Source organism: Dermochelys coriacea, chromosome 4 (assembly GCF_009764565.3).
Source record: "Dermochelys coriacea isolate rDerCor1 chromosome 4, rDerCor1.pri.v4, whole genome shotgun sequence".
Taxonomy (NCBI): domain Eukaryota; kingdom Metazoa; phylum Chordata; order Testudines; family Dermochelyidae; genus Dermochelys; species Dermochelys coriacea.
Genome location: NC_050071.1, coordinates 15,299,617 through 15,325,511, shown reverse-complemented (window position 1 = coordinate 15,325,511; position 25,895 = coordinate 15,299,617). Strand labels below are relative to the sequence as shown.

At 42.3% G+C, this 25,895-nt stretch overlaps 1 protein-coding gene across 1 annotated transcript in view; it reads right to left on the bottom strand.

Annotated features, from left to right (window-relative positions):
• The window catches only part of FRAS1 (Fraser extracellular matrix complex subunit 1), a 302,180-nt gene that overhangs the window by 68,607 nt on the left and 207,678 nt on the right, over positions 1-25,895 (bottom strand). The window contains 8 exon segments of the mRNA XM_038399497.2: positions 1,621-1,868; positions 2,783-2,908; positions 3,860-3,991; positions 4,781-4,813; positions 7,742-7,879; positions 8,409-8,523; positions 17,530-17,646; positions 20,477-20,655. Of these exon segments, the coding sequence (XP_038255425.1) occupies positions 1,621-1,868; positions 2,783-2,908; positions 3,860-3,991; positions 4,781-4,813; positions 7,742-7,879; positions 8,409-8,523; positions 17,530-17,646; positions 20,477-20,655 (1,088 nt within the window).

Here is a 25,895-nt window from a genome sequence, read left to right as displayed (position 1 = left end):
ACAGGGCTGAAAATAGCAGCGTAGCTGTTCCGACTTGGCTGTAGCCTGGGCTCCGAGATCCCTCTGCTCATGTGTTTTCAGACCCAGGGCTGCAGCACAAGCAGGAACATCTACACGGCTCTTCTTAGCCCCACAGCATGAGCTCCATGAGTCTGCTGACCTGGGCTCTGAGACTCGCTGCCCAGAGGTGGGTTTTTTTTGCTGCTTAGGTACCTAGCTCCCATTTAAGTCAGTGGAAACAACTACACACCTCAGTAAAGCCAGCCCTAAATCACTTATGAAAATGGGACTTAGGCTCCTGAGGCACTTCGGCTTAAGTGGTGCGTGGACTTTGTAGTAGTCATCTCGACAGGAGCGAATTTGACCCTGGGTGCCTTTCTGGGCTATTAGGTACAATAAGTATATATTCTAGGAGCTCATTCAAACCTATACTAAGTATCCAAAGGGCTAGTACTTTAAAATGCAGAGCAAGACATGCTGTTAATAAGCAGGAATGACTCCCTAGGGGCCATTTTAATCTGTCAGATGAACAATTTTCAAGCTGCAATGGTCTATTGATTCAACAGACTTTTATAATTTCATGATTTTTATAGGACAGAATATTGGCTCAACAGATATTAATACACGAGGGGGGAAATCACTTGGCTTTTTATTTATTTTCTAAGTCAAAGCAATTTTGTTTTTTTTAATTTTGAGTTTTAACAAAGACCAAAAACATATCAGAAATGAGTGAACTTCAGTACAAGGGGGGTGAGGTAATATCTCACTCTGCATAAGCTCAAACGCTTGTCTTTCTCACTAAGAGAAGCAAGTCCAATAAAAGATATTACCTCGCCCGCCTTGTCTCTCTGATATCCTGGGACCAACGCAGCTATAACACTGCATGAACTTTTGTATGTCATTTAAATCTGTAAAACTTGAAAGAGACCAAGGAGATTTTTTTGGAGAAATGGTGCAATAATATTGCTTTCTGGATCTGACACCTTTATATGGGTATGTCCCATGTTTCTACCCAAAGCCTTTTTTTTTTTTAAACAATTAAGGTATATAGGCCCTGAAAATAGGCCATTAAAATGCTTATAATCCCTTAAACTGTGAAGCACGTGTACAGGACCCTTCTATGAAATCCACTGCTAATTCCATTGCTACTAAATCCACAGCTTCTAGCAAAGTACCACACTTCTGTGACACCATCGATACTGGAAAACTCACAGCATACGCAAGCAATGTATCACAGCATGATGTCACAGAATTCCAGGTCGTTCTTTAGCAAACTAGGAAGAGCCAGTCAATATCAGGGAGGAAAAAAGTTTTAAAGAAGATTATTGCTGAGCAAACTCACAGGCCCAGTTAGTGAGGGTGTTTGGTACATAAATATGGAATTAACTCAATTTTCATTTTTGCTTTGCAGTTCACCTTTACTTCAGTCAAATATGTATAGCCTCAAAAATCTGGTAGGATGAAAGAGCTCATTATTCCCTTTTTGGCAGCTGTAGTCAGGGTATAGTAAAAGATTGAAGTATTTGACAAGTATCAACATCCTGAAGGTGCAGTGGTCTCCTGACGGGAAGGAAGCTAACTGAATGCATCAGGTTTAGGAAGGAATGGATACAAACTTACAATGTAAGCAAGGTGTGATCGGGAGAGAATCACAGAGCTTTTACTAGCCACCGTGACTGTCAACGAGCAGCCAGGGGCCAGCCGGGGACCATCGCTATCCATCAAGGACACTCCAACTTTCAGCATCGTTGTTGCAGTGGTAACGCCGTCGGTTACGGAGATTTCCATGTTGTCCTCTGCTACTGATGAGCCATCATGGACATATTGTAAAGCATTTCGGGTGACATCCTCATACGTGAAAGTGTCTCCTTCCCAAAAAGAAATATAAAAACAGTGAAGAATCTGTCGACCGCATGAAATTAATACTTAAAGTTCAGCTCAAATGCCTTGGGCCCACATGAAGCAAATTACTTAAGCACAAGCTTATCTGGTATTTGATGCTTCCCTTACAGCTGTGTGAGCTCTGATTCTATCTGAGGGTTTCATTAATGAGCTAGAATGTATGCAGGGAGAAGCCATGACTTTCATAGTAGTTCAGAAAAACTGTGACAAAATGAGTAATATTTTACTAACAAACTTTCCCATTTCTTGTCAGCGCAGCATTCCTCTTTTCCTTCCACGTCCTTCTAAAATCCACATCTCTTGCCAAGGTTTCCAACACCAGGGCTACTCCCTCCCTATCTATTCTTTGCATTGCTTTCCCATTATCCCCATTTTACAGATGGGAAAACAACTTGCCTAAAGTCAACCAGCAGGCCAGATGCTAAGCCAGCAATAGAACCCAGATCTCCTGAGTCCCAGTTCAGTGCCCTACCCACTAGGGAATGCTGCCTCCTTGGATCAACAGAGCTGGGACTTGAAACGGAGTCTCTCCCTTTCCAGCTGAATGCCCAAACCACTGGACTACTGTGGGGGGGGGGGTCTCTTTCTCTCCATGGCAAATTTTGAGAGGTCTCAGTTTCGTCCCGATACAGAATGGGAAAATTTCTGGTGGACAGGTGAACTGTTACCTGCCCAGCTTTAGTGAACGTGTTCAGTGCTCTGAAAATATTACTCAGCTCTCTGAAGAGCTCGTGACAGGCAATTACTAGCAATTTATTATTGACAAACAGATCCTAGCTCAGTTGCTTATTAAAAATTAACAGAAACACACAGATAGGGAAAATATATTGCCTTGGTGACTTCCCCCAACTTGAATTCCTCCTCTTCCTGCTCAACTCACCTGCTTTCATGTGCTCGTGGACCCCAGCGTTATACCCGAGCAGAACCCCATGCTGAGGAGGTTCCACCAGCTCAAAGAAGAGATCTTCAGGAGCTGTGTCTGCGTCACTTACTGCCAGCTGTATCCCTGCATCGGAGGAATACACAGCACTAGTGTCGGAACTGTAGTCTGCTCTACAGCGAACCTTCCCTTACAAGCAGCAGGTCTAACATATGCAATTTTACATGCATTAAATTACAGAAATTAATGGGCTCTAATTGAGTTCATATTCTAAAATGAATGTAATTCTGGAGCTTTCATCTCCTCCACACAAATGTCTGTGGGTCTGCCTGCCTGGAGATAATTTGGCCCCGGTGATGCTGAGGTCATGAGTTCAAAGGGAGACGTTATTGCCAATTAGACTTACAAGTGACAGCTAGCATGACCTTCAACTCCTAACCATGTGGGAGGGGACTGCATTCAATTGTCCATGTGTTCAGACAGCCCCAGGATGCAGTGTGAGTGGATCTGTGAGTCCGTCTATAAAAATGCAACGCTTCCTTACCCTAGCACATAGAGCTGGGCAGCATGTTCTCATAGACCAGACAGTGTTATGTGCTATATTGCTAATACCGGGCCAGAGCCTGCCCCCTACCCCATGGCAATATAATGTGAGGGAGCCCTCCCGCCTTGCATAGCCCACCAGAGAAGGTCCGAATGCAGCCTCTGGACTAGGCAGAACACAGGGACCGGAAGCACGATGCTCCCCTAGCAGCAGCTCAGCCAAAAGGGGGAGAGCGTGGGGAACAGACGAAGCCATGGGGAAGGGATATATTCTGGACCCTTCCAAGAGGTGCAGCAGTCTGAGCTCTTGGAATGGAGATGCTGGGCTCAGCACTGCCACCAAAGCAAGTTCTGGGCTAAATGCCACAATCTAGCCCCTAGCAAAAGAGATAGGCCCACACCGGAATTTGAACCAGCTGCATGTGCTGGGCTCATGGCGATGACCCCAGACTGTTCAGCACGTTCTCAGAGTAATTCCTTCAGCTGTGCTAGTTCAGAATAGTGCCTTTGCTACACGCCCTCATGGCGCCTCACCAATTGTAGCCTTGCCACCCTGGCTGACCTCCAGAAATGGAGCTGTGACCTGGAACACCGGAGGCTGCTCATTAGTCGAGAGCAAGTGAATGGTAAATGTCAGTTCAGGGGTGGTATGTTCTCCGTCGGACACTACAACCAAATGTAAACACATCTGCATTAACTGGCTTGTTTTAAACAACACATGTTGAAACCCACCTAAAAACACATTCCAGGCTGGCTGCTTTTCACCACTGATTGTCAAGCCACAGTAGTTTCTCGCTCCATCCCCCTCTAATTACCTTCCAGACACAAGACTACATAATTTAGGAGTTCTAAAAAAACTGTCTTCCTTTATCCCTAATCCGTCCCTGGCAGAACTAACGTACTGGAAGAGCAGTGCTGACTCCATGTGTACGCCTCTCTATTACAGACTGCAGTCTGGAGCCAGAACACACTTGGGTTACCCAGAATAAGGGATACTTGGCATGCCCATGCTAGGCAGCACATTGAAAAGGCTTAAACAAGGTAACAAGTTATTACACACTTCAGTTATCTGAAATGTGTCCATACTACATTTAATAATCGTTGAGTCAAACTTTGCTGTCCTTACTCACGTCAATGGGATTTTTGACTGAATCAGACCTGCAGGATTTGAATTGATGGTTAGAAAAAGAGGCATATCTGCTATTAAGAAAACCAACTCTTGGCTCCTACCAAGGAGTCGCTGTCTTCCATGCATCTTGATCCACAATTTGTGAAAACAACCATTCAAGTATTTCTGGTGCACTTTTACTTTCACAGACTTTTACTCAACACTCGTAAATCCCTGAAATGGGAGCTGGGCGGGCGGCAGGCAGGGAGAGGTAAAGCAAAGGACATTAACAGGAAGGAAAAAGTACCATGACCCTTATGCCAGTGAAAGAATAGTGATTAATATACCTGTGAAACTGAAGTTCACAGACTCTGGAAGACCTGCAGGGGGAAAACAAAGTAGAGCACATTTATTACTAGCATAGGAAAAAAATAGGGTCACATGGATTTAAATCCATTTTGTTTTCAACAAAAACTTGAATATCTTTCCTGACATTTTATGGAGGCAGCTCATTACATATGCCTCAATTCTGGGTGTTACAGTCAGGAACTCCTGACCTTTAATTCCAGCACTGCCACTCGTCTGTTGTACGGCCTCGGAAAAGCCACCCGAGTTTAGACACCTCCATTAGTGGTTGTTTAATTTGCGACATCTTGGGCCCCATTTCTGGAAATGCTGCGCACTAACGAGTCCAACTGAACTGAACTCAGCTCTTCTAAAGCAGTAGGTACAAGATGTCCCAAGATGGGTATTGAAAATCAGTGGTAACTTTTGAAAGTGTAGCAGTTAGCTCCCCTCTGTCTCAGATTCCGTATCTGTAAAATGGGAATGCTAATGCTTCCCTACTTCCAGGGCTATTGTGAGGATTAACTGCTTGTACTCTGCTTTGTAATTGTTAAAAACTTGGAATTTAATACAATTAACAGAGAAATGTTCTGCTATTCAATACTACAAGGTAGTCAACATTACGAAAGAGAATTGCATAAATTGGTGTTTTGTATACCCTGACAGGCCCAGTGATTTACTAATAATTGCTTCTAGGTTTCATTTCCTCAGCACACACAGCTCTGCAAATCAGGGAGTGCTAATATCACCATTATATTTCACTGACTGAGTCGAGTTCACTGCAGACAGAATGATGCTACTCTAATAAAACTTGATTTGCACATTGTAAGAAAGCAGGGTGGGGTTTACCGGCCTGTACTTGTGCCAGCCCTCCTGTCAGTTACTCATCTTTGGCTGTCTTTTCAGAATGAGGCTCCAGGATTCAGAACATTACATAGCACGGCCACCCATCATCAGCAAATACAGAGTTGTTCACTTGTTACTGAGTCAATCTCTACACTTCTATTTACAACAGAAAGTAGCTCAGTACATACAGACCATGAAGAAAAGCTACAGTAGAACCTCAGAGTTATGAACACCAGAGTTACAAACTGACCAGTCAACCACACACCTCATTTGGAACCGGAAGTTCACAATCAGGCAGCAGCAGAAACCAAAAAAAAAAAGAAAAAAAAAGAAAATACAGTACAGGACTGTGTTAAAAGCAAACTACTAAAAAAAAATAAAGGGAAAGCAGCATTTTTCTTCTGCATAGTAAAGTTTCAAAGCTGTATGAAGTCAATGTTCAGTTGTAAACTTTTGAAAGAACCATCACAATGTTTTGTTTAGTTCCGAACATTTCAGAGTTCCGAACAGCCACCATTCCTGATGTGTTCATAACTCTGAAGTTCTACTGTAGTTGGTTCTATATGTCACAACCAGTGAACTAACCACTCCAACACAAACAGAGCTACTGTACCCTGTGAGCCACCATACACGCCTATGATAGAACATTAAAAAAATCAACTAAAACACTAGGGCTGGGTTGTGCCAGACGGGCACTGCTCTAAGCAGGGGAAATATGGAGCATTGCCTTGTCCTCCCTGGTGTCCGTGGAGGGACTGTGCATGAGGGAGGCTTACTCTGTTCCTGAACTTCCCAGTGTGTAACTAGAAAGGCAACATCTTGGTATGAAGGGAGGGGATGGGCCACGGCTTGACTGCCTTTGTCTGGGGCAGTGTGCAAAGGGAGAACACGGAGACTGCAACTGTGAATGGCTCTTGCACTGGGTGCAGAAGCAGGGGGACAGGGAGTCTCCTTCATCCTCTCCCCCACACCCATACAAGGGCCAACCAAGTCAAATTAAAATAAGTTTCTAAATATCACATGCTTTCTCTTCTTATTCCACTACAAAAATAGAACATACCAACAGACACCAAAAATCAGTAAGAATGCAACAATTTCTTGAGGAAGAAGGAACTTGTTTTGGCCCATCAGACTCTGTACTGCATGCCTGTGCATTGTTGGCTTTTGTTTTCACGACACTCAATTAAGTTAACATACAGTTTTGAAAGACAGCTCCAGACCAGGATGCAAAGAAAGCCCCCTCTTTCCATTGGTTTATCTCCACATTATGAGGGACTCTTATGTGGAGTTACAGGATTATAAAACGATCAGCTTATAATACAACCTGAGTGGTTGAAGAACATTTTAAGAGAGCCCCTCTTGATGCCAAGTGGACAACGTGGCCCTACATTCTTTTTAAATGTACATAATACACTTTGAAGAATGAAATTTAATATAAGGATTTGTCTCCGCTGAAAGAACTTGGCTGCATATCGTATTGCCCTCAGGCCTACAGAGTTATGCATGTAACATGATCCCACACCTCTCAACTTGCCATACCCAAACTAGGACACAATTTGGGGCAAAGATCCAAAATATAGGAAAGTAACAGTTACCATCCATCCATCTACTGCAATATCCAATTTCCAAGAGTGGGTCAATGCTTCAAAGGCAGTCATGAAATCCATAATGCATTGAGTTTTGCAATACTGTCCCATAATTAGAGATTTCTGTCATGAGTGACAAAAAATAAAGGGTAGAATCCTGGAACTATTGATGTCAATGCCAAAAGCTCCTATTGATATTCATGGAGCCAGGATTTAACCCAAAGTGCAGAAAGTTGGGGGATCATTTTCCATAGGACCCGTAACATTCTGAACAATCTCAATTTCACAATTCAGCATTTCCACTGTAAAGATTTCACAGTAATTCAAGTCCTAATCCTGCTCCTCTTGAAGTCAATGGCAAAGCTTGCATTGACTGTGTCTTCATAGTTTAATGGAAGTGAGTTTGGCCCATAACAGTTAAAGAATGCTAGTTTTTTAGAGGGAAAGAGGCACACCCGGTCTGTAATGGGAGTTAGTGGAGATACTTCCACATTCTTGACACAGAGCTAGCGAAGAGCTGGTGTTTCTTACCAGCAAAAGAGAATGCCATAATCTCTCTGACGTGTGGAGCTGCAGTGGGTGGACGGTAAGCAATCTTGCCATGGTTTATATCCGCTTGCGTGAAATACTTGACTGGGGAGAGGGGCCTGTCTCTGTGCTCCACGATTCCTAGAGAGACAGAGAGCTCCTGTTAACAAGAGGCATCCATTTCATTTTTAACACTGAACAATCAAGGCTCTGCTACTGTCCCTTCCCCCGTTGTAGTGCTATTTATGTCTTCAATGTTATCTCTGCTTACGGCCCAGAGATATGGGCAACATATCTCTGGACCTAGCAGAGGACACTGGGAATTAAACAGAGATTTCTAATTAAGTAAGCGCTGCAGATGCTTATGGATGGAGAGGTGAAAAGAGCAAAACCATTGGGTGCAGTGTGCCATGTATTCCAGACACTGACATTACAGAAAGCTGGCTGGGCACTGCTCACTCCTCTGCTAACCAAAAGAATCAGGTTGAGAAACAGATGGTTTGGAAAGTATTGAAGGAAAATAGAGAGTAACAGCTGCCTGCACAGACAGATACTTTCGATAAAGCTAGAGAACTTAGAAGAAATGGCAATAAATGCAGAGAAGTCCTTAGCCTCCAACACTAAGACTTTTGTTTAAAAAAAAAACAAGCATATTAATAGCACATCTTGCCTTGATTTGGCTGCAGAGGTAGAGTCACGTTGAACACGATTTTCCCACTCGTACTCTCTGAGTCTACAAAGGAGAGATGATGCGGCTCAATCACTGTCACACGATCCTCCAGCGCCTAAAAAACACATTATACAATGAACACAAAAGCCAATGGTACCTGGAGATTTGCTCAGAAATATAACAAATCAATTGAGAGATTTGTTCCCCAAATGAACCAATCCTTAAACACAAGAGTCTCCAAATACCTGATCTTTAAAGTTATACATTTAGATCCCTGACAGCGACGTGCTGGGAGAGCCTTGGCCAAGTCACTTGATCTCACTGTGCCGTCTGTCCAATGGGGCAATACTCAGCTACCTTTAGGAGGTGCTGTGGGGTTCGCTAGTGGGTGAAACATACCTCTGTGCAGAAGGCCAGCGCAAGGCTTATTCACCACCGATGTCTCACTTATGACCTAACGTTTGTAAACCAGATTCAGATTCTCACATGGAAGGGGCTACGGGAACGTCAAGTATTAAGCATTAAGAAGAGAGAGAACTTTATTTTACCATCATGAGTCTTCCTTTCTCCAGAGAACCAGTGGGAATCAGAGATGAGCTAAACTGAGATTTTACGTCCATGCAAGAAAGTTGGACCCTCCCCTCCCCCCTTATACTCTTGTGCCGGCTATCCTGACCTGGGCATGGTCTGGGAATGGAGATGTGAACAGAGCTATTGCTGCCTCGATTTCCCTCACCAATCCAGGGACTGGTAGGCCAGGAGTGAATAGAGTCTTGTCTCTGCCTCTCCCCCACATCCAAACACACCAGCCAGTACAGCAGAGCTGACGGGGCAGGGTGTCTGCTTGTCCTGGGATGGCCTTGCTGCAGATTGGAGCAAGGGGGAAGCAGGAAGCAATATGTGCCTCAGAGCAGTGCTCCTTTTACAGCCCCCCTCATACACACGTTTAGCAGAATGGATGAGGAAAAAATAATAAATGTGATTTAAAACTACTGCCATGGTGTGTGAGCACACTGTACTGCATATTTTATATATATATATATATATATATATATATATATATGTATATATATATATATACACATTAATAAAACTTGTGGATGTATGAGAATCTTAATCCAATGGAATTAACTGCTGCAAGAGGTCACGGAGTTAAATACTCCAGTTGGATCCTAAAGATCCAGATCATTTCATGATCACCAACATCTGTAGCTACACAAGCTAAGTTAATTACATGGGCAATTAAACCCCCTGCTTTAGAGCATGAGATGATCACCGACTGAGGATCAAAAAGATTTTTTTCCTCCCATTCACCATATTGTGTATAGTCTACTACCTTATAATACTGAAAATATTGTAATGGCAGTATATAAATCAGTGGTATAGTGCTACCCTGGAATACTATGTTCAGTTCTGATTACTGTATGGCAGAAATAGAAGAGATTCAGAAAAAAAGAAGCTACAAAGAACAGAGGAATGGAAAAATCTCCTTATGAGGAGAGATTGAAAAGACAAGGAGTGAAATTCTGGTCCCACTGATATCATCAGTAAAACTCAAATTGACTTCAACAGAGTCAGGATTTCACCCTGAAAATGTTTAATTTAGAGAAAAAATGAAGAGGGAATGTGATAGATATATACAAGATAATTAATGTTACAGGTAGGTTTGGAAAAATTTGATTTTTATCAGTCAATGATGATTTCACAGGACACACACAAATCAATGAAAAAATATTTCCATTGATAATAATCCAAATTTACAAATAGGCAAAGTAAGAAAACTGCTGCTTGGGAACTTATTAGAGTCCCACCTTAATGTGTATATAAAAAGGGTTTATAATGCCAGTGTTAGCAGAGGATTTTTACTTCGTATATTTTGACGTGATGTTGACAGTTGGTGTTGTAACTCTTATAAAGTTTTAATTTTTAGAACATCAGTGTTTACTGCTATGAAATGGTTGTGGTCTGACCCTCCCATAACTTCCAGTAGCTGCAAAAATTTCAATTGATAAACATCTAAAAACAAATAACGATATTATCCGTCCAAACCATATAAAAATAAAAAAAATGAATCCTGCCAAGTCTTGTTACATGAAGGTAAACTGAGGACTCATATCTATCCTCTCTTATAATACAAGAAGGGGATATTCAGTGAAATGGAAAGACAACAAATTTAAAACTGTAAAACGTAACTACTTCCCTAATTAATCTATTACTTACACCAGATAATATTGTGGAGAACAGTAGGATTTAAAAAAAAGATTAGACATTTATATGGATAGGAGAACATGTGCAATATTATTCAATGGGATATAAATAACTATATTATAAGTGGGGCTGGTACCACCACCTATTACTGAGGTTGCACAACGCATCCCATTATAAGACTCTATTTTCAGTTGCTTATAACTTTGCCAAACTTTAGTTGTTTGGACAGAAATTTTCCATGCTGGGTGCCTGCATCAGGCTGATATATATATATATTTAAATTTCAGCCAACATGGTTCTGCCATTTTAAAGAACAATGCTAGGAGGAAATTTCTTGTGGCCCTTACTCTGACATGCTCTAGAGCCCCTGTGCTTTGGATCAGGGACTTGACATTTGGGAGGGGTCCTTTTACCATCTCTGTAAAAATCTGCCCACATCTGGCCAAGTTATAAGCCTTTGAAAGTTTGCACATGCTCACTAGAGACTTGCTAGAGCTTTATCGCTAAAATCTCCAAAGATTCTATCCTCATTGAGCGTGTCTGAGCTTCTCACAGCTTCTAGTGCTGTGACCTGACTGGGCATGAGCCATCCGCAGACGGAATATGCTCCATCCCGCCACAAGTCCCAGTACTTAACTAGTATTTGAGTGCTCAACTTTGCAACCTTAATAATGTACTTTTAACACAATATTTTGCTATGATTACATAGATAGATAGGTAGATAGATAGATAGGTAGATAGATAGATAGATGCTTTCATGCTTTAGAGTATAAGCCAACTACTAATAGGTAAGATGGAGAAGAAATTTCCTCTATTCCATAATTCTCTCATCTAAAGGGATTCTTGCACCTTCCTATTAAGCATCTGATACTGGCCACTGTCAGAGACAGACTATTAGACTAGATGGACTACAGGGGATCCTAGGATGTATCAGGAGAGGCATTTCTAGTAGAGAAAGAGAAGTATTAATGCCAGTGTACAAGGCACTGCCAAGACCTCATCTGGAATACTGTGTGCAATTTTGGTCAGCCGCGTTCAAGAAAGATGAATTCAAATTGGAACAGGTGCAGAAAAGAGCTACTAGGATGATCAGGGGAATGAAGGGCCTACCTTATGAGAGGAGACTGAAAGAGTTGGACTTATTTAGTCTAGCAAAAAGAACGCCGAGAGAGAATATGATTACTCTTTATAAATACATCAGAGGTGTAAATACCAGGGAGAGTGAAGAGTTGTGTAAGCTAAAGGACAATGTTGGCAGAAGAACAAATGGATATAAACTGGCCAAGAACAAATTGAGGCTGGAAATTAGAAAAAGTTTGCTAACCATAAGAGGGGTGAGGTCCTGGGTCAGCCTCCCAATAGTAGTTGTGGGGGCAAACAACTTAATTAGTTTAAAGAGAGAGCTGGACAAATTTGTGAATGTGATTGTGTGATGGGGTTGTTTGTGATGGTCAGGGGCAGGGCTTCCAGTTTCTGTCATATTTTCCTAAAGCTCATGCTTTAGGGATTTCTCCACCCCTCCTGCACCCATCTAACGTGTTGGGTTGGGTTTTTTAAAGATCTCCTTCCTGTGAAGCATTAGGGTGGCCACGGTTGGAGATGGCACACTTGATGGGGAGGACCAGGACTCTGTGGTGGTACTGAGAATTTTCTATCTCGGGTTCTTGGCTGGCTGGTTCTTGCTCACATGCTCAGGGTCTAACTGATCCTTACAAGTCGTGTCAGGAAGAAGTCGTCCCCCAGCTCAGATTAGCAGTGACCTTGGGGTTTTTTCACCTTCCTCTGAGGCATGTGGGTGCGGGTCACTTGCAAGGATTACCTGAGAAGTATCTCACAATCATTTCCCTGCCACTGAGCGGGCCTTAGTCATTGGTGAACCTCAGTCATTCCTATTCTCTGCCTATGGCACATAATATCCTAGGCTCCTATGGACTGTAATACTTTGGTCTAATTTTGGTTGTTGGGTTAGCATGTGGGTGCTGGGTGTTGCTAGGGGCCTGTGATATACAGGACGTTGGACTACATGACCTGGTGGTCCCTTCTGGTCGTAAACTCGATGACTATGTATGGAATTCCCATGTTTCATTATTACACAACTGGCTAGATCTATTATGAGGCATGATTTTACCTGTCTCTGTAGTGTCAGATACTGGCTAATGCTGAAGGCAGCATTCTGGACAACATGGACTAATGGCCCTAGGAGTCGTAAGACCACGATTCCGTCCCTGGCTCTGCCAATGTATGATTGTGGGCTAATTATATGTGCGCTCTGTGCCTCACTTTCTCCATTTGTAAAATGAGGACAATGAGATTTAGCCACCTTTGTAAAATACTTTGAGATCCTCAGATGAAAAAGTGTATTCATTATCTTGTATGGTAAGCCTGTCATTCCTACAGTATTTTCTTGTATCCAAATACACAGCACATTTAATAAAAAATACAGACAACCCCAACCTTACATCCAGTGCTCAGTGTGGGAGTATATTTGTCCTCAGCCTAGTTGGATTAAAGATATACTTTTTATGCTGCCATTATGCACCATCAAAGCAATGTTCCTGACAGAATACATCTTAAAAAACAGCTTGGAGTAAAAAGCAAAAGAAAATTTACTCTAATATATACCATTCATTAAATAAATCAGTATTTTGGGACACCTGTTCAACCCCACTGTTTTCAGCACATTTGCACAAGTGTATCTGAAAGGAATTTAGAAAACAATTCTGCTGATGATGCACATGAAGGAGAATTCAGCTTGCTACCTCTCAGCTACATTGGCTCTGTACAGCTAACAGAAGTTGATGGCAGTGAAAGTTACTTTTTAACATTGACGCCAGCAGATATAGCTCTGAATGCATAAAGAGAACAAGTCTCATGGTAACAATGGTGTCAATTTTACAGAGCCACTTTTTGGAATAAAAACTGCACTTTAACAATCACAGAATTTTCTTCCACCCAACAAATCTGATCTCAGCTTACACTCAGCTAGCGTTTGCCATCAGAGAAGCTACATGCTCACCTCATCAATCATATCTTTTGGGGAAGGTGTAACATGATGCATAATTGAAAAAGGAAACACTATATTACATGCCCAGCTTAATCGTCAAACTTTCACTTAACTTCCTTTGACCTTTCTAGTACAGATCAATCAAACCAGACTTCTGCTGTAGAAGGACTTAGCATTGAGCTCATTCTTCAGCAAAGACGCCAGTCTAATTCTGAAGGAATTTAGACATTTGAAAATGGATTAGCAGAACTCAATCACGCTGATGTGGGAAGTGCAGTCTTTTTATGATGAGAAGATTTAATGTTATGGTCCCTTTGTAATTGCCTCCAAGGCATATTTGTCTCTCAAAGAGGCAGCATTTGCAGGTTGTGATGAGCCCCCTCAAGTAAAGCACAATATTTTATGACACTGTTGGATTTTGTGGTGTGTAATTAGCTATAAAATCCAGCATTGCATGGAGCAATCAGACACCTCCCCCGTGAATCTTGTTTTAAAAAAAATTCAAAGGAAAAAGATACATTACCGAATATTGCTCCAAATAACAGCTTGAACAGATTTTATTGTTGCCTGCAGAAGGTTGCCCCTATTTTAAACCTTGATAAGACCACGGGAAGCAGTGAGATCATGGCATGGTTTCACCACTCCCCTCAGTTCCTTCACCCACTCCTGTCTTCCTACCTCACCAACCTCAACGTGTGGAATGCACTCCCTCTCGGACTCATGGCCTTCCTCCCTCAATGCCACCTGGAAACCTATTTCTTCTAAGAAATCACATGCTAACTACTCTCTTCCACAGTCTATCACTTGCCAGGTTAGCACTGATCCTTTACCTAACCAATATGAAATGGCAAGAACTCCCCACCCACCCCTATTACACCTGAAAGGATGGTCCAAGGATTAGGGTGCCGGTTTGGAGCTTGTGAGACCTGGCTTCACTTCCTGGCTTCATTACAGACTTCTTGTGTGACTTTGGGCAAGTCACTTAAGGGCCAGATTTTCAAAGGTATTCAGGTGCCTAAAGATGCAGATAGATGCCTAGTGGAGTTTTCAGAAGCACCATGGTGCCTAACTCCCATTGACTTTCAATTTCAGTGGGAGTTCGGTAACTAAGCGCTTCTTAAAATACCACTTGGCGTCTATCTACATCTTTAGGCACCTAAATAGCTTTGAAAAGCTGGCCCTAGTCTCTCTGCTCCTTAACTGCCCATCTATAAAATGGGCATAACAGCACTGCCCTATTTCACAGAGGTGTGGTGGGGCATGCAGATACTATGCTAATGGAGGTTGTATAAGTACCTACAATAGGCAGATCTTAAGTTATCTCTATCCTCCCAGTGTGTTTTTGTCTATCTGCAAGGTTGTTTGGGCCAGGACTCTGTCTTTATCTGGGTCTATGACAGAGCCAAGCATGCCGCAGGCACTTAACACATCATGAATAAAGAATTAGTAACTAATAAGGTCAGACATGCCTGTGCATCTCATTCAGATGGCTAGCCCCGGTTCCCAAAGCCAGGCATCAGGCACCCCCGCCTACAGCTCTGACCTCCTTTCCTAGCCCCTCCACTTAGCAATGGCTTTTCTCACAGGCAACTCCAAGCCATCTCCTATATGCTTGGAACGCCAGCCCTCAAAGTTGTTCACCAGGCCACCTCCAAATCCCTCCTAATGCCTCACTTTGGCCATCTTGTCTACGAGCAAACATGGCGGGGGGGAAAGGCAGGGAGAATATACCGTTTAACAGGTGGCAGAGCCATTAAGATGTCTACATGCCTTAATCACCACATGACCTTATTACAACCCACTACCAACTTGTCTGTTAATGACCCTCACTTGCTGGGTCACGTTGACTCTCTACAGCACCGACTGGGTCTTTATTTATTTTCATAAGGCAATGTCAGTGGGTGACTGGCCCCTTTAAAGAGTGACGGGTCAGCCACACCTGGCCATAATTAATTAGCTGCTTCCAGCCTGAAGTGGAGGGACTAAGGAGGGTCAGGTGACAGCTTAATCGACATATGGGCCTTATAAAAGGACTGAGAATGAGATAAATCTGGAGGTGGAACCACAGGGAGTGGGCAGGCTACTGTGGAAGGCCTGAGCCAGGGTCTGCAGGAGACTAAGTATGCCCAGAAAACCAGCCTGGGGCCCAGTGCTCTATACCACAGCAGGGAAGGCTACAAGGAACACAGCCCAAAAGCGGCTGAGAACGGGAACTAGCCTGGGGACCCAGTGCTCTGTCCCAGAACCAGAATGACTCACACAGGTAGCCAAGAAACCAGCTGGGAACAAGGCTCAGAGGGTGGGCTGAAGAGGCAGGAGGACGTTTTTGTTTGTTGAACTGTTGCTACGGGTTTGCTTCTGATTTGGCCAGGGGGCTAAGTCACATCTCCAGCACAGACCAGCATGTGGAGAGCCAAAGAGACCCACCTCAGAGAAGGAAATGGAGGGAGAGCCAGTTGTACCATGTGTGGCCAGCGCTGTGTGCTATGGGGTAAGCCACTCCCCTACAACAGGTACCCAGTACACTTCTGAGCATATTAATAATAATAATGTCATTAACCCAGTGTCACAACATCTTTGCTCAGTGCTGTCAGGGGTTGTACAACCCAACATCAAGACAACAACGTCGCATTCTCCCTGAAGATATTTTGAAATGATCTTAAAATCAAGGTTATGCTGAAAATAACAAGAGTGAGTAGCAATCCTATACTTGAAAAACAGGCCATATAGACCAAATTCAGCCCTGGTGAATCAGGTACAGGTCCCACTGAAGCTAATGGGAATTGCATCAATTTATGCCAAGGCTGAATTTGGCCCAATTTGTAGAACGTCTGAGTTTCTCTGTATTAATCACAGCACCATGACCTTCTTACACTGTGCTACACTTGTGGATCTTGATGCCCACTGACCTAACTGAAAAGACTCTTCTTGACATCAGTGGGCTTTGTATCAGTCTGCATTGAGAAAGAAACAGTCGAACCAAGGTATATTTGTTGGCATAAAGCATGGGTTTTAGTGGGTTATGCTATCACCAGAACTCCAAGGAGGATTCAAGTATACAACAGCATTCTGCTAGTTCACAGGAACAGAGCAGACAGCAGAACAAAGCAAAAATATATGCCATATACACTACATACACCTGCCAACCCCTACAAGGCATGTTGTGTGTCTAATTGAATTCTCACCAGCCTTGCAGGCGTCTCTTCAAATTCAAATGATTAGGGAACAACTGCATTAGATTACATGGTATAGAATAAAAACGCAACACTTACTTCCACTGCCAATCCTTCAAAAAGAGTAATTTACAATGAAATGTAATAGACATGTCTGAATGTTTTAGGAAAATACTATAATATATGTTTCTGGTGTCAGATTGGTGGATTAGAACTTTGTCATGTGAGCAGATTGTGATCTTTGTGAACATGGATTGCAGTGTAGTTACTCAAAAGATCTATTTATTATTGTCTCACTAACCCAACGCTTTTTGCCTCTTCCCACTGTAGTAGTCTCTGTAATACACAGGGTTTTAAGAACTGTTGGAATTCTTTGAAAAGATGTAAATATGTAATTTCTTCCTTTTTCTTCTTTATTAAGAGCCTCTACAATCTACAATTTTATCTCAATCACCTCTATTCATATTGACTTTCCACCTTTTTTTTTTTACATTTCAATATCTGAGCTATGATTCATTTCACTTTTCTTTTTTCTACTATGCATCCAGCTGTACAGAACTCTTCCTTTAAACTTCCCTTGATCCTTGAATCAGGTACAATGCACAGACTGAACAACGTTAAGAGGAAGCAATATTAAGCAATAACTGTTCTGTGCCAAAGTCTTGTCTCAGTACACTCCCATAATGAGAAGGAAAAATACAGTGACAATTCGTCAGTGGCTTTGGGTTAGACTTACAGTCATATGGAGAGAAGACCCAAGTGAGAGCTGCGGTGCTTCAGGTATCTGTGGGAGAATGGCAATGTTGAACATGTGGGTCTCCAGGTGGGTTTGTGGACTAGCAGCACTCGATACCTGCAAATGCAAGTTCATACAAATGGAATCCTGATCACAATTCATTCGCAATGATGAAGAACTGCTATTGTTTGAAAACACAACTGCCTTTCTAGGCCCTCCTCTTAACCTCCCCTACTCCTCCTTCTGGCTTTGAGAGGACAAAGTTAGGGGCCGATCCTGAGAACATGAGCGCAGCAGAACTAGATGATAAATGCTGAAAAAAACCCACCCTGTACCTTCAACCAGATGTCTCTTAGGATTGCTTCTCTGTGATCCAAATGCACTCACATAGTAGGTACCAGACTGTACTATTCTTTGATACGATATACTATCAAGGTCAAGGCTGCACAAGATGACTTTGTGCTCCACACTGGAAGATGGTCCATACCACCGTCCCAAAATCAAGATGAAATTAATATCTAACTCATCACAATCCAGTTGCAGTTGCTTTTTATAGATATATATATCTATATATATCTATATATATATATATATAAACACATGGATCCAGCATAATTATTTTTATAAAAATTTAAAAGCACTAAAAGATAGTGTAAAAACTGTGCTAGAAAAGTTTATAATAATCCTGAAAGTCGGCAATCACCCTTAGCTCTCATTGCCTTCCCTACACTCAATACCGTGGAAGGATTAGGCCCCAGTCTGTCCTTGACTTCAGTAGAACTTAAAACAGTTTGCTGAGCAAGAATGGACTTAACATCCGCTTCAAGTTGAGAACGTGCATGAAAATGCTTTGCGAAATTGAGGCCTAAAAGAGTAAAACCGAAATGATTTTAGTCACTCACAGGGTCTGTTTATGTTGATGTCATTTGAACTACAATTCCCAGAGCGCTGTTGAAAACACATTAGCCTGCCTTTTTTAGGAAGTCACAATCCACTTTTCTGCACTCAGAGAGATGTATTATGATCTTCGGATGTGACAACGCACACTGTAGCTTCTTTTCCCTATAGGGCTCGCTCCTCATACAATTATTGTCACTGCACCAAGAAACTAAAACCAGACATCTGACTCATGCAAAAGGCAGATACCGAACAGCAACACAGCCATTAAATTAAAGATTAGCTTGCTCAACATCTGGCACTCTCAACTTCCTCATTATCACTTATGTTGATTACTTCAGAAATTACCTTAACTGTCTGTCAGTAATAGCTTCTAAGTTGTAAACCAAATGTAACAAATATTGCACGCAAATGTTCATGTTGACTTAGCATTATGGGAGACTGTTAAACTTGCCAAGCAAAATGCAAGATCCTGTCTGAGGGATTTTATGACCATTCTGCCTGTTGGGAAGGTGGGGTTTATTTTATTATAATGACTGCTGGGGTGTATTTTGTGCCTTTTTGTCTATATATACACATTTATTGGTGGAGTGAGAGGAGCAGTCTATTATGAAAATTAAATTATTACATGAGGGAACCCCAGGAGAGAGATGGGCACTTGGCCTGGGTGTTTTCAAATCAAACTCAATTCTCAAAAAAAATCCACTCACTTCTCAGAGTAAGCACAGTAGGTTTGGGGAGGGCATGCTGCATTATTCATACCAAATAAAGACGTTAAATCCCTGCTTTAAGTGCAAAATAGAATTTAATGCTGGAGTCGTGAGCCACACCTCCATAACTGCAGCAGCAAATCTCAAGGTGATGCTTTTCTCAGGGATGAATCACCCAGATACAGAAATACGCATATGGGAGGGGGTCTGGGCAGAGGAAAACTCTGCAACCATCTCCTCATAGAGTGTTGTTTCCTTCCCCTCCTTCTGCTCCCCACTCAGTCATTCCCAGGACATTGCCTAAGGCACAGGGCCATCCATGCTGCCCCTTGGCTGCAGCTGCCCCCTGGAAACCCCTCATCTTGAAGAGGATTCCTATTACAAGAGGGTACAGAAGGATAAGAGAGCAATAAGCTGTGTTATGTCTTCCTAGCCATCTCTGTGGGGCTGGTGGGGAAAATACGCCTCCCTGCCCCACTCCCTTCCACACCTGGTCTGCCTGGGCACCAGTCCCAGACCCCTTCCACCAATACTGACTCCAGGAAGACCCCCGTCGCAGGGCTCCTGAAAAGTGGCGTGCCCTGAGCATCAGCATTTTTAAACAACAAATATTCTGTGTGGATCCAAGCATGGAAGGGGAGGGGGGTACTATCACTACCCCAGCAAGCATCTGCCTCTGGGCACACTGCTCCAGTCTGTGTCTTTTCTGATGTAATGAGTCTGCGGTTTTCATTCTTGGGGCAGTCCTAAGCCAGGCCATGCACATATAGGCCATTGTGCACCTGTTCACTCTTGGGACAGTCATTCTCTCACTCCTTTTTAATGACTTTATTCCTCCATCTCCTGCCTAGAGAGGCTACCAGCAGGATATCACTACTGGAGTGGTGCAATTTAACTTCCTCTCAAGAGTCTACTCCTCTTTGAGATGGACGTAGAATCAGACAAACCTCTGGGAGTTGGCAGTCCATTGTTAAGTTAAGTTGTTTGAAAGGCAATTTTCCTTAGATCTGCGATGTGGTCTGTGACTTGCCAAACGAGGTCAACATCAGCATACAAGAGTTAGCCTAATAAATCAGCTCTACAGATGGATACCTCTACTACTGCAGTCATTACAAGGGGCCAAATCCTGCAGTCGGACAAAACCGTCTCTAGCATCAGTGGAAGTTTTACCTGCATGAAGACTAAGATTTGGTCCTACCTACAGGGAGCCTTTTTATGATTAAACCTTTCTGTCTCCAGGCACAAACATTGATCCTGATAATGGATAAGGCGCAGCAAACAGAGCAAGTCTCAGAAGAAAATAAAAGCTGCTCTAGGACAGATGGCAAGACAGGCAGTACCTGGAAGTAGAAGGAGTCGCTCTCTGCCTGGGATCCAGAGTGCCTATACCACACAATGCCTTCATTAATGTCCTGCTGAGTGAAAGAGGTGGTTGGCGTGACAGCTCTTCCATCAGGCAGACTCTGCCATGAGTCAGCTGGGCCATCTGCTGGCATTGGAACCAGAAGAACGACCTCCCCTGAGAAAGCAGAGGTGAACAGGGAGAGGCCATGCATGAGACACGGAGGCGTGTGTGTCCTTCCCCACAACCAATTGTGCATTCAAAGGGAAAAGTCTTCACCCACCGGCAGCCTCTTCTGTTTACTGGTCTGGCTCTAGATTCAAACACTCCAAAATCTCCAGCCTCCGAACACCCCTGTGAAGTAGGGAATCCATTTCCAGAGGTGGGTGACAGGCACAGGGAAGATGCCAAAGATCACATAGGAGGCATATGGCTGAGCCAGCAACCAAACCCATGTTTCCCAAGTGACACTACACTGCTCCTAGACCACCCTACTTACTCCTATGTGTAGGGAGAGCTGACTCTTTGTAAGTGCTTGTGTCAATTCTTTCTGGCCCAGTTTGTTTGATGCTTTTGTGCACCTTTTAACCCCATAATTTTATTCTTTACTAATTTAATTAAGCGGAAATATTCAGCAAATATAGAAATGCTGAACTAATACATTAAAACACCCAGTATTATTAGCTGATGTAAAAACTCTGCAAAGCTATAGCTTCTAGTTGGAATAATATTCAGTTTAAAGTTCCCCTGATATCACACAGAAAACATTCTGCTTATATCAGCTTTTACACAGCCAGACAGGTCCTCAGTGGGTATAAATTGTCCTACCTCCACTGGGTTCAATGCAGCCATGACAATGTTTATCATTGGAGGATCAATCCTGATATAGATCAACTTTGACCCTCCAAATATATATAGAAGAAGATTCTTATCCCTTACTCATGGTGAACATTTTACTCCATGAGTAGCACCTAACTTCCATGAGATTACACAGAGTCAAGTGCTACTCACTGAAAGGGCATCAAAATCTGGGTCCTAAATATTTTATTTTATTGTGCAACACATAATTCAAAGCTTGTTCAAAATCTCATATATAAATACAAACAAATCAAACAAAAACCTTATGAAAAATGATACAGTCAAAACAATAAAACATCTTTTAAAGTAGATTATATCTAACTGATAATCAAATAAGAGACCCATGTGATCTTAAATGTCTTTGCATCACCTCTGAATGGGTATGAGGAGGTTCTCTTGGGATTCATGCATTCCTAACCCTTCATCCATTCTGACACTAAAGTAAATTTACGTTACGCTGAAGGTGTAGATTCCATTACGCTGAAGGTGTAGATTCCTTTGTTCAGTATTTTCTTATAAATGTTTTTGCAACTGACAGTGCTACTCCCATAGGGCTGCTGTGATGTCTATTTAATCTAGAACTTCTACATTATTTCAAAATGCAAACACCTGGGTTAAATAAACCCACACATTTGGTAAATCAGGTATATATTCAATAACTTCAGAACCAAACTTTGTCGCATGTTCAGAATGATGGCCCAACCCTGCACCATTGACTTCAATAATAGTTTTTCTGTTAATTGCAATAGAGCATTATGGATATTTTTCCTAATATTAATGGGTTTTATATCACATTTTGTATACAGTTCTAGGGCTAGATCCTCAGCACATAGAGTTTAATAAATCTTAAGGACAGAAAGGACCATTCGGACCATCTGGTCAGACCTTCAGCATAACACGATATGTCTACACTGCACACTAAGCCCAGATCTGTGGGACCTGAGCTTGTAGACTCAGTGTTTCCAACCCCATGCTTGAGTGTCCATACTGCATTGTAATCCTGGCTTTTGCAACCACTACACCTGGATCTCATAGCCATGCTAACACAGCCATACTGCACTATGCGGACCTTGGGTCTATGGCTTGACCTGCATCCACACTGCAAAACGACCGGGCTTGGCCCTGAATCACTGTGTAATTCAGGCTCTGACCCACCCTCCTAGTGGGGTTTTAAGACCAGGGTCCTGGGTGCTTGCTGACTTGAGTCATTCTGATTTGTGTTTGGATGTTAAGGGGTGTTGGGCTCAAACTGGAATCAGAATCTGGGGTTAGTGTGCAGTGTAAACATACCCATGCAAACCTCAGGATTTCCCTGAATTAATTCCTGCCTCAAGTGTAATAGCTGTGGCTCAACTAAAGCAGATCTTTTAGAAAAACATCCAATATCTTGATTTAAAAATGGTCAGTGACGGAGAATCCACCACAACCCTTGGTAATTATTCCAATAGCTAATTATCCTCATTGTTAAAATGTTTCACCTCATTTAGGGTCTGAATGTGTCTGGCTTCAACTCCCAGCTATTTGATCTTGTGATACCTTTGTCTGCTAGAATAAAGACCTCTCTATCATCAAGCTTCTTTTCTCCAGGTAGGTACGTATAGATTGTGATCAAGTCACCCTTTTCCCTTCTCTTTGATAAGCTAAACAGACTGAGCTCCTTGAGTCTTTAACGATAAGGCATGTTTATCAATCTTTTAGTCATTCTCACATCTCTTTTCTGAACAGTCTCCAGTTTTTCAACGTGCTTCTTGAATTGGGGACACCAGAACCGGACACAGTATTCCTGACTTCACTTAAGTCAATTGAGCTATGGTAATTTATACCAGCTGATCCTCAACTGATCCTATACTAGCTGGTCCTCAAAATTTAATTTTACTCATTTGTTTTAGAGTTAAATATAATCTGTGCTAATAATTACATATCATTCTATGTTTTAGTACTCATGGATACAAATGTAGTCTGCACATATAGCAAACTCCAGTCTCCCACTGAATCTGTATTTAATTGTGCATTCCACCTCTCTATTGACCTTTGAAAGTATCCCTTGTAGCTACCAATCAAAAACCATACAAATTATTTAGCTCTTTTTGTAGCAATAATTCTGCTTTGCAAAATATTCGTTTTAAGCTCTCTTAGTTCATTTCCAAAAATCGCATTTGAATGATGTTTGAGTAATAAAAAAAATGGCATATCATGTTTCTGTTTTATCACTATGTGACATTCTGTACCTCAAAGTAGCACCCTGGAACCCCCATATTCAGCATTATGACATGATTATAATCGGTTTTGTACAATGCATGCCTTGGGAGGTATCATTTGAAAAGTCTTGATCTGTTGAACATTAATGTTCTTTTGGATTGTATGTGCTATATTATATGTGCAGTTATGAAGTGTAGCAATGTGTGTTACTGAAATATGTTGTGAGGTTGGAAGACACCCACAGCCAACCTCAACTACGACAGAGGACCAGCCAGACACGTGCTGATGGCCCATTAAAGGGAATCCACTCTCCCAAGGGCCATCCCAGAGACTTCTCAGAGAGAGTATGTATGCCATGGAGACTGCCTGACCAATGGAGGTTGCCTAACCACCGCGTCACAGCAAGGATCTTTCTAGTAAGCAGGAAGAAGATATAAAAGGAGAGACAGTGACATCACCACTTGGTCTCTCTCCCCCCTCAACTCAACACCTGGAAGAATGTCTCAATGGACCAACTGGGGAAGGGTGGTCCCAGGCTGGAAGATAGTCCCAGCCTGTATACTGGGGAACTGTAACCTGCTTCTACTATCTGTCAGGGTGAGACATTGTTTGGTTCAGTTCTTGCTTAGACTGAAAATTTAGGATTTAGAATGAATGTTAACTTTTCTTTTCTTAAGGTAACTATCTCTGACTTGTGTGCCTACCACTTATAGTCACTTACAATGTATCTTTCTGTCGTTAATAAATCTGTTTTGGCTGAAGTGCTTGGGAAATCTCAGCACAGTTTACAAAGGCTAACGTGTGTCCATTCAACACTGAGGGAGTGGTGAACTAATGAACTTGCACTGCCCAAGGAAGCCTTGAGCAGTGTGGGATAGTACAGTGCTGGGGTGCAAGGCTGGGGGGGAGCCTCCCTATTGGCGATTCATGAGTGGCTGGGACATCATTCATGTAACTCAGTTCAGTGTGTGCCTGCCTGTGGATGTCTGTGTAAATGCAGTGCTGATCAGAGTGTTATAGCTTGACATCAGCGTCACAACGTGAGAGGCAGCCCAGGTTGCTTAGTTCAGAGGGCTCAGCGGTCCCAAAGTCCAGGTTGCATCCGGCGACCCTATCACGCACTAATAACTACACTAATATTCCCTTAGAAGCATGGTCCTTCAATCTAATGATAGGCCTGATTCCGATACTTTACTCACCTGAGTCAGTCTCTTAGGATGCCCAATTCCCATTCATTTTACTAATATTACAGACCTGGAGTGAAATCCAGATCCTACTGAAGTCAACTGCAGTTTTGAGACTGACTTCAATTGGGCCAGGATTTAGCCTCTGGAGTGGCTATTCCCCCACAAATCATAAGGAAGCATCAGCAAATAAAAATACATAGATGGTTCATTTCTAACTGCTCTGGAACAACTGTAAGCTGAGACTAGAAAATGCACACATGTTTCATGGATCTGGAATTCTGCTTTTACCGGAGCCCTATGTTGACCCTTTTTTACTCAGGACCTGTTTTCTGTATTTCCTTACTTTTTCTTAAATTATTATTACCACCACCAGGGATAATATTTCATAGAAAACTTTGAAGATCAAAGGCTCCTGCTGTTAATTTCTCATCTGAAACCATAAACCTCTGTTTATATCATCACAAATAGTGGTTGTGGAGATAATTATGATGATACAACCAGAGGATAACTTCAAATGAAGATTAGGCAGCAGGAGATGAACTCCTAAAGATCAAATTCCTGTTTTCATACAAATATTTCAAATGATTAAAAGCGAGACACACGCCTTACCCAGAGACAATATAGGGCATATTTAAATATGAACTGAACAGTAGCACTGTGTTTATCAACATCTTCTGTGAGGTGTCAGCAGCTATTCAAGAATTAAACCTATTCTAAAAACAACATGCAGAAGAGCAGAGTCTGTGTTGTTAAAGTGACCCTTTCTAATTTGATATGGTTCAGCAAATTAAAACAATACAGTTTCATTTGGGTCTAAAGCATGTTTAAAGATTATTTGTCCTTGTGAATGAAACAATACATCTGATGGGGAAATGAACTTTCTTCCTTCTTATTCATATTTATTTTCCAGCCCGATGTGCTCTGTTCTCTTTCCCATCCAGCTTCTCCGAATTTGTACCTCAGTCACAAATCCCATTACTTACCACCCTCCCTTCCCCTCAGCTTGTAGAATGCTTTTACCACCTTTCAGAGTAGCAGCCGTGTTAGTCTGTATTCGCTGAAGTGAGCTGTAGCTCACGAAAGCTTATGCTCTAATAAATTTGTTAGTCTCTAAGGTGCCACAAGTACTCCTTTTCTTTTTACCACCTTTGTTTCTGCAGACTGTGAAGGCAG